Source organism: Nansenia antarctica (genome assembly GCF_963989245.1).
Source record: "Nansenia antarctica genome assembly, chromosome: 6".
Taxonomy (NCBI): domain Eukaryota; kingdom Metazoa; phylum Chordata; class Actinopteri; order Argentiniformes; family Microstomatidae; genus Nansenia; species Nansenia antarctica.
Window position 1 is genome coordinate 303,783 of NC_137676.1, and position 10,000 is coordinate 313,782.

At 47.5% G+C, this 10,000-nt stretch overlaps 1 protein-coding gene across 1 annotated transcript in view; it reads right to left on the minus strand.

Moving 5' to 3' along the window:
• Positions 1-10,000, minus strand: part of LOC308159606 (polyphosphoinositide phosphatase-like) — a 98,453-nt gene that overhangs the window by 61,704 nt on the left and 26,749 nt on the right. Inside the window, 1 exon segment of the mRNA XM_080533428.1 lies at positions 9,004-9,166. Coding sequence (XP_080389554.1) covers positions 9,004-9,166 — 163 coding nt within the window.

A 10,000-nucleotide genomic window follows, 5' to 3' on the forward strand; every position in this document is an offset into this window, starting at 1 on the left:
ACTGAACCCTCTACCTGCTGTCTGTCTGTCTGATCAGACTGAACCCTCTACCTGCTGTCTGTCTGTCTGTCTGTCTGACTGATCAGACTGAACCCTCTACCTGCTGTCTGTCTGTCTGTCTGATCAGACTGAACCCTCTACCTGCTGTCTGTCTGTCTGTCTGTCTGATCAGACTGAACCCTCTACCTGCTGTCTGTCTGTCTGTCTGTCTGACTGAACCCTCTACCTGCTGTCTGTCTGTCTGTCTGATCAGACTGAACCCTCTACCTGCTGTCTGTCTGTCTGTCTGATCAGACTGAACCCTCTACCTGCTGTCTGTCTGTCTGTCTGTCTGTCTGATCAGACTGAACCCTCTACCTGCTGTCTGTCTGTCTGTCTGTCTGATCAGACTGAACCCTCTACCTGCTGTCTGTCTGTCTGTCTGTCTGATCAGACTGAACCCTCTACCTGCTGTCTGTCTGTCTGTCTGTCTGATCAGACTGAACCCTCTACCTGCTGTCTGTCTGTCTGTCTGACTGAACCCTCTACCTGCTGTCTGTCTGTCTGTCTGTCTGTCTGTCTGACTGAACCCTCTACCTGCTGTCTGTCTGTCTGTCTGTCTGTCTGTCTGATCAGACTGAACCCTCTACCTGCTGTCTGTCTGTCTGTCTGATCAGACTGAACCCTCTACCTGCTGTCTGTCTGTCTGTCTGATCAGACTGAACCCTCTACCTGCTGTCTGTCTGTCTGTCTGTCTGACTGAACCCTCTACCTGCTGTCTGTCTGTCTGTCTGATCAGACTGAACCCTCTACCTGCTGTCTGTCTGTCTGTCTGATCAGACTGAACCCTCTACCTGCTGTCTGTCTGTCTGTCTGTCTGATCAGACTGAACCCTCTACCTGCTGTCTGTCTGTCTGTCTGATCAGACTGGACCCTCTACCTGCTGTCTGTCTGTCTGTCTGTCTGATCAGACTGAACCCTCTACCTGCTGTCTGTCTGTCTGTCTGTCTGATCAGACTGAACCCTCTACCTGCTGTCTGTCTGTCTGTCTGTCTGATCAGACTGGACCCTCTACCTGCTGTCTGTCTGTCTGTCTGTCTGATCAGACTGAACCCTCTACCTGCTGTCTGTCTGTCTGTCTGATCAGACTGAACCCTCTACCTGCTGTCTGTCTGTCTGTCTGTCTGTCTGACTGAACCCTCTACCTGCTGTCTGTCTGTCTGTCTGTCTGATCAGACTGAACCCTCTACCTGCTGTCTGTCTGTCTGTCTGTCTGATCAGACTGAACCCTCTACCTGCTGTCTGTCTGTCTGTCTGATCAGACTGAACCCTCTACCTGCTGTCTGTCTGTCTGTCTGATCAGACTGAACCCTCTACCTGCTGTCTGTCTGTCTGTCTGTCTGATCAGACTGACTGAACCCTCTACCTGCTGTCTGTCTGTCTGTCTGATCAGACTGGACCCTCTACCTGCTGTCTGTCTGTCTGTCTGTCTGATCAGACTGAACCCTCTACCTGCTGTCTGTCTGTCTGTCTGATCAGACTGAACCCTCTACCTGCTGTCTGTCTGTCTGTCTGATCAGACTGAACCCTCTACCTGCTGTCTGTCTGTCTGATCAGACTGAACCCTCTACCTGCTGTCTGTCTGTCTGTCTGTCTGATCAGACTGAACCCTCTACCTGCTGTCTGTCTGTCTGTCTGATCAGACTGAACCCTCTACCTGCTGTCTGTCTGTCTGTCTGTCTGATCAGACTGAACCCTCTACCTGCTGTCTGTCTGTCTGTCTGTCTGATCAGACTGAACCCTCTACCTGCTGTCTGTCTGTCTGTCTGATCAGACTGACTGAACCCTCTACCTGCTGTCTGTCTGTCTGTCTGATCAGACTGAACCCTCTACCTGCTGTCTGTCTGTCTGTCTGATCAGACTGAACCCTCTACCTGCTGTCTGTCTGTCTGTCTGTCTGATCAGACTGAACCCTCTACCAGCTGTCTGTCTGTCTGTCTGATCAGACTGAACCCTCTACCTGCTGTCTGTCTGTCTGTCTGTCTGATCAGACTGAACCCTCTACCTGCTGTCTGTCTGTCTGTCTGTCTGATCAGACTGACTGAACCCTCTACCTGCTGTCTGTCTGTCTGTCTGATCAGACTGAACCCTCTACCTGCTGTCTGTCTGTCTGTCTGTCTGATCAGACTGAACCCTCTACCAGCTGTCTGTCTGTCTGTCTGATCAGACTGAACCCTCTACCTGCTGTCTGTCTGTCTGTCTGATCAGACTGAACCCTCTACCTGCTGTCTGTCTGTCTGTCTGTCTGATCAGACTGACTGAACCCTCTACCTGCTGTCTGTCTGTCTGTCTGATCAGACTGAACCCTCTACCTGCTGTCTGTCTGTCTGTCTGATCAGACTGAACCCTCTACCTGCTGTCTGTCTGTCTGTCTGTCTGATCAGACTGAACCCTCTACCAGCTGTCTGTCTGTCTGTCTGATCAGACTGAACCCTCTACCTGCTGTCTGTCTGTCTGTCTGTCTGATCAGACTGAACCCTCTACCTGCTGTCTGTCTGTCTGTCTGTCTGATCAGACTGACTGAACCCTCTACCTGCTGTCTGTCTGTCTGTCTGATCAGACTGAACCCTCTACCTGCTGTCTGTCTGTCTGTCTGATCAGACTGAACCCTCTACCTGCTGTCTGTCTGTCTGTCTGTCTGATCAGACTGAACCCTCTACCAGCTGTCTGTCTGTCTGTCTGATCAGACTGAACCCTCTACCTGCTGTCTGTCTGTCTGTCTGATCAGACTGAACCCTCTACCTGCTGTCTGTCTGTCTGTCTGATCAGACTGAACCCTCTACCTGCTGTCTGTCTGTCTGTCTGATCAGACTGAACCCTCTACCTGCTGTCTGTCTGTCTGTCTGATCAGACTGAACCCTCTACCAGCTGTCTGATCAGACTGTCTTTCTTTCTCTTCCTCTCTCTGATCCTGTCTTTTATCTTTCCTTTTAATCTTTTTATTCATTGGACGATCTTACGACTCCATGTGCAGAGGCACGCACGCACACAGACAGATAGACAGACAGACAGACACACAGAGAGACAGTCAGAGAGACAGAGAGACAGACAGACACTCAGAGAGACAGACAGACAGACACACAGACAGACAGACAGACAGACAGACGGCCAGTGAGAGGGATGGCGCCTTGCATGGCAGCTTGCCGCAATTGGTGTGTGAATGTGTGTGTGAATGGGTGAATGAGAGGCCGTTGTAAAGCGCTTTGGAGCAGCAAAAAAGGCGCTATATACTGTAAGTGCAGTCCATTTACCATTACTCTATCTCTCTACCCATCCCAGTAATTTCTCTACCCATCCCTCTATCTCTTTATCATTGGGAGGACTCTCGGGAGAGACGAGAAATAAACAAAACAAATTGTATATTTCGTCCCTTTCCACTTTAAGCGTCACAGTGACTACTGTGACAACACATAAACACCCAACCCCATCTCTGACTGCAGTCACCAGAGGAGCTGAAGACCCACTACTGTCGTCAACTAGGCTACTGAGATGTTCCTGGTGTGTTACAGTACGAACGTCTGTCTCTAAATGTGTGTGGTTATGAACGTCTGTCTCTAAATGTGTGTGGTTATGAATGTTAGACGTCCTCTGTGTATATTTTGTTTGTTTACGTTGTCGTCATAACCCGTCTCTCTCTGTGTTTTAGAGTCCGCGTCCCGGGTTTCATAATGAGAAAGAAGGGAGGGATAAAAAGAGGAGTGCGACGGGGCGTGCGTGCGTGTCTGCGTCTTTCTTCTGTCTCCCAGCTCCTCATACGTAAGGCCCTTGAGAAGGGCCGGGGGTGGAGAGGTTCTGGTTGGTTCTGATGAGGTGGTGGTGGAGGGGTTCTGGTTGGTTCTGATGAGGTGGTGGTGGAGGGGTTCTGGTTGGTTCTGATGAGGTGGTGGAGGGGTTCTGGTTGGTTCTGATGAGGTGGTGTTGGGGTTCTGGTTGGTTCTGATGAGGTGGTGGTGGAGGAGTTCTGGTTGGTTCTGGTTGGTTCTGATGAGGTGGTGGTAGAGGGGTTCTGGTTGGTTCTGATGAGGTGGTGGTGGGGTTCTGGTTGGTTCTGATGAGGTGGCGGTGGAGGGGTTCTGGTTGGTTCTGATCAGGTGGTGGAGGAGGGGTTCTGGTTGGTTCTGGTTGGTTCTGATGAGGTGGTGGAGGAGGGGTTCTGGTTGGTTCTGATGAGGTGGTGGTGGAGGGGTTCTGGTTGGTTCTGATCAGGTGGTGGAGGAGGGGTTCTGGTTGGTTCTGGTGAGGTCTATTTGTCTTATTAGCAGCCAGCCAGAGAGAAGCAGCATTGTGAGTGTTCTGCTCTGTGGGTCGTCTATGTCAAGCAGCACCAGGGATAGCATCTCTATCAGACGGAGTCTGTGTTCTTATTATAGCCACGCAAAACACAGTCCTAATAGTCGCCACTGACGCAAGCCCTGTCTCCGTGAAATGTCAAGTGTTTTTTTGTTTTGAAAGAAGACGTGAATTATGTGTGTTTCCATGAACTGGTTTGGGGCGAATAATCTAGTCTACATGAAGAAGCGTGATTTAGTCAGAGGATGACGCAGTAAAGGCTACTTACACATACTGTATAACATGACCCTCTCCCCTCCTCCCTTTAACTCTCCTCTCCTCTCTCCTCCTCTTCTCTCTCCTCCTCTCTCCCCTCCTCTTCTCTCTCCTCCTCTCTCCCCTCCTCCCTTTAACTCTCCTCTCCTCTCTCCTCCTCTTCTCTCTCCTCCTCTCTCCCCTCCTCCCTTTAACTCTCCTCTCCTCTCTCCTCCTCTTCTCTCCTCCTCTCTCCCTCCTCTCTTAACTCTCCTCCTCTCTTAACTCTCCTCCCTTAACTCTCCTCTTCTCTCTCCCCTCCTCTCTTAACTCTCCTCCTCTCTTAACTCTCCTCTCTCTTAACTCTCCTCCTCTCTTAACTCTCCTCCTCTCTTAACTCTCCTCTCTCTTTAACTCTCCTCCTCTCTTAACTCTCCTCCTCTCTTTAACTCTCCTCCTCTCTTAACTCTCCTCCTCTCTTTAACTCTCCTCCTCTCTTAACTCTCCTCCTCTCTTTAACTCTCCTCCTCTCTTAACTCTCCTCCTCTCTTTAACTCTCCTCCTCTCTTTAACTCTCCTCCTCTCTTTAACTCTCCTCTTCTCTTTAACTCTCCTCCTCTCTTTAACTCTCCTCCTCTCTTTAACTCTCCTCCTCTCTTTAACTCTCCTCCTCTCTTTAACTCTCTTCCTCTCTTTAACTCTCCTCCTCTCTTAACTCCCCTCCTCTCTTTAACTCTCCTCCTCTCTTTAACTCTCCTCCTCTCTTTAACTCTCCTCTTCTCTTTAACTCTCCTCCTCTCTTAACTCTCCTCCTCTCTTTAACTCTCCTCTCTCTTTAACTCTCCTCCTCTCTTTAACTCTCCTCCTCTCTTTAACTCTCCTCCTCTCTTTAACTCTCCTCCTCTCTTTAACTCTCTTCCTCTCTTTAACTCTCCTCCTCTCTCCTCTCTTAACTCTCCTCCTCTCTTTAACTCTCCTCCTCTCTTTAACTCTCCTCTCTCTTTAACTCTCCTCTTCTCTCTCCCTCCTCTCTTTAACTCTCCTCTCTCTCCCCTCCTCTCTTAACTCTCCTCCTCTCTTTAACTCTCCTCTTCTCTTAACTCTCCTCCTCTCTTAACTCTCCTCCTCTCTTTAACTCTCCTCCTCTCTCTCCTCCTCTCTTTAACTCTCCTCTTCTCTCCTCTCCTCTTCTCTCTCCTCCTCTCTTTAACTCTCCTCCTCTCTTAACTCTCCTCCTCTCTTTAACTCTCCTCCTCTTTAACTCTCCTCTTCTCTTTAACTCTCCTCTTCTCTTTAACTCTCCTCCTCTCTTTAACTCTCCTCCTCTCTCCCTCCTCTCTTAACTCTCCTCCTCTCTTTAACTCTCCTCCTCTTTAACTCTCCTCCTCTCTTTAACTCTCCTCCTCTCCTTAACTCTCCTCTTCTCTTTAACTCTCCTCCTCTCTTTAACTCTCCTCTTCTCTCTCTTCCTCTCTTTAACTCTCATCCTCTCTTTAACTCTCCTCTTCTCTCTCCTCCTCTCTTTAACTCTCCTCCTCTCTTTAACTCTCCTCTTCTCTCTCCTCCTCTCTTTAACTCTCCTCCTCTCTTTAACTCCCTCCTCTCTTTAACTCTCCTCCTCTCTTTAACTCTCCTCTCCTCTTTAACTCTCCTCTTCTCTTTAACTCTCCTCTTCTCTTTAACTCTCCTCCTCTCTTTAACTCTCCTCCTCTCTTTAACTCTCCTCTTCTCTTTAACTCTCCTCCTCTCTTTAACTCTCTTCCTCTCTTTAACTCTCCTCCTCTCTTTAACTCTCTTCCTCTCTTTAACTCTCTTCCTCTCTTTAACTCTCCTCTTCTCTTTAACTCTCCTCCTCTTTAACTCTCCTCCTCTCTTTAACTCTCCTCTTCTCTTTAACTCTCCTCCTCTCTTTAACTCTCCTCCTCTCTTTAACTCTCCTCTTCTCTTTAACTCTCTTCCTCTCTTTAACTCTCCTCCTCTCTTTAACTCTCCTCTTCTCTTTAACTCTCCTCCTCTCTTTAACTCTCCTCCTCTCTTTAACTCTCCTCTTCTCTTTAACTCTCCTCCTCTCTTTAACTCTCCTCTTCTCTTTAACTCTCCTCCTCTCTTTAACTCTCCTCTTCTCTTTAACTCTCCTCCTCTCTTTAACTCTCCTCCTCTCTTTAACTCTCCTCTTCTCTTTAACTCTCCTCTTCTCTTTAACTCTCCTCCTCTCTTTAACTCCCCTCCTCTCTTTAACTCTCCTCTTCTCTTTAACTCTCCTCCTCTCTTTAACTCTCCTCCTCTCTTTAACTCTCCTCTTCTCTTTAACTCTCCTCTTCTCTCTCCTCCTCTCTTTAACTCTCCTCCTCTCTTTAACTCCCCTCCTCTCTTTAACTCTCCTCCTCTCTTTAACTCTCCTCCTCTCTTTAACTCTCCTCCTCTCTTTAACTCTCCTCCTCTCTTTAACTCTCCTCTTCTCTTTAACTCTCCTCCTCTCTTTAACTCTCCTCCTCTCTTTAACTCTCCTCCTCTCTTTAACTCTCCTCTTCTCTTTAACTCTCCTCCTCTCTTTAACTCTCCTCCTCTCTTTAACTCTCCTCCTCTCTTTAACTCTCCTCCTCTCTTTAACTCTCCTCCTCTCTTTAACTCTCCTCCTCTCTTTAACTCTCCTCTTCTCTTTAACTCTCCTCTCCTCTCTCCTCCTCTCTTTAACTCTCCTCCTCTCTTTAACTCTCCTCTTCTCTTTAACTCTCCTCTTCTCTTTAACTCTCCTCCTCCCTTTAACTCTCCTCCTCTCTTTAACTCTCCTCCTCTCTTTAACTCTCCTCTTCTCTTTAACTCTCCTCTTCTCTTTAACTCTCCTCCTCCCTTTAACTCTCCTCCTCTCTTTAACTCTCCTCCTCTCTTTAACTCTCCTCCTCTCTTTAACTCTCCTCTTCTCTTTAACTCTCCTCTTCTCTTTAACTCTCCTCTCCTCTCTTCTCTTTAACTCCCCTCCTCTCTTTAACTCCCCTCCTCTCTTTAACTCTCCTCTTCTCTTTAACACTCCTCTTCTCTTTAACTCTCCTCTTCTCTTTAACTCTCCTCCTCTCTTTAACTCTCCTCCTCTCTTTAACTCTCCTCCTCTCTTTAACTCTCCTCCTCTCCCCTCCTCCTCTTTAACTGTCCTCCTCTCTTTAACTCTCCTCCTCTCTCCTCCTCTCTTTAACTCTCCTCCTCTCTTTAACTCTCCTCTCTCTCCTCTCTTTAACTCTCCTCTTCTCTCCCCTCTTCTCTTTAACTCTCCTCTTCTCTCCCCTCCTCCCCTCTCCCCATCTGCCATCCTTCCTATCTGTAAACACACAGCTGTCTCCCTTAACTGTGAATATGAACAAGCACATCTGTTTCCAACTAACTCTTGGTGCATTAACTCTATTAACTCTATTAACTCTATTAACTCTGATTCACAAAAGGCAAAAAACACCTGAACACTGCAAAAAGTCAGCTCTCAAAAACAAGAAACAAAAGCAATAAAACGGAGGGAATATAAAGATATCTTTAAACGGAATCATCTTGACATAAATTGACATTAAAAACAAAAAGAAGGCCCAGAATGCACCCCAGTGGTACCCCACACCCTCCATGGCCCCTGAGGGGGTCCCCTCAACATCACACATCTGAGATATGTCACTTAAGTGTGATTCAAACCGTTTAACTGACATCTGACTGGGTCCACAGTGTCAAAAGCCTTCTGTAGACCCAACATGACCATCCCTGAATAGCTTCAAGTTTCTCTCTCAAGTTTGACATGGTCAGATAAGTGTATAATACACGTGTGTGTAGAAAATGAAGTTCTAAAACACTGACTGATATTCGTATAGTAAATCATGCCGATTAAGGTAATCATGAAGTCGATTAAAGATAATTTTCTCAATGATCTTAGATGTTATGCTCTAGATAGACACTGGCCTATAATTGACCACCTCTGCCATACTGAGACATCTCTATCATCCTCCAAATCAGCCTTCGAGAACTCCCTCAGACACTTTTAACGACACGTGCGACTGCTTCTAAACTAGGACCCGCCTCCTGCTGTTGGTCTGATCTGTCCTCTTGGCTTGTAACTGTTCCTGTTCTCTGCTCTGTTTGTTTGTCATGTTTAATGTGTTTTAACTCTGGCATTTCTTTTACCCCCTCCCCCCTCTAAAGGCTGGGCCTTTTGCCAGGTCGGCTTTGTAAATAAGAATCTGTTCTTAATTGTCTTACTTGATTAAATAAATAAATTCCATGCACTACAAGAGCCCGTCCCTCCGATTTGTACCTCCAACACCAGCCTGTTGTAGTGTGTGTGTGTGTGTGTGTGTGTGTGTGTGTGTCTGTGTGTGTGTGTGTGTCTGTGTGTGTGTGTGTGTGTGTGTCTGTGTGTGTGTGTGTGTGTGTGCGTGTGTGTGTGTGTGTGTGTGTGTGTGTGTGTCTCACGGCGTATGGGGGGTTTGGGCATCATGGTGGAGATGTCCTGGGACCAGTACAGGGGCACGGACCCCCGGACCTGGACGTAGGAGGAGTAGCTGCCGGCCGTGAACGACATGACCGAGGCGTCGTGGATGATCTGCTCCGTCTCCACCTCATTGGCCACGTCCCCCTACAGGAAACAGGAAACAGGAAACAGGAAGACATTCTTACGTTGTAGCCAATCAGCAGACGCTTTTATCCAAAGCGACTTTTACAACAGGCAGCACATCGGTCTGAAGTATCTTAATCATTACATACCAATACTGTCGCCATAATTAAGCAATATCACAGGAGAGGGAGTGTGTTATACTGGATATCAGCAGGGCTGTGATTGGGTCGTAGGTACGAGGCCGCAGGCCGAGTAGGAAGACAATCACAGCCGTGCTGATATTCAATATAACAGCACGACCTCCAGTGTGATATTCAGTATAACAGCACGACCTTCAGTGTGATATTCAGTATAACAGCACGACCTCCAGTGTGATATTCAGTATAACAGCAGACCTCCAGTGTGATATTCAGTATAACAGCAGACCTCCAGTGTGATATTCAGTATAACAGCAGACCTCCAGTGTGATATTCAGTATAACAGCACGACCTCCAGTGTGATATTCAGTATAACAGCACGACCTCCAGTGTGATATTCAGTATAACAGCACGACCTCCAGTGTGATATTCAGTATAACAGCACCACCTCCAGTGTGATATTCAGTATAACAGCACGACCTCCAGTGTGATATTCAGTATAACAGCACGACTTCCAGTGTGATATTCAGTATAACAGCACGACCTTCAGTGTGATATTCAGTATAACAGCACGACCTCCAGTGTGATATTCAGTATAACAGCACGACCTCCAGTGTGATATTCAGTATAACAGCACGACCTCCAGTGTGATATTCAGTATAACAGCACGACCTCCAGTGTGATATTCAGTATAACAGCACGACCTCCAGTGTGATAT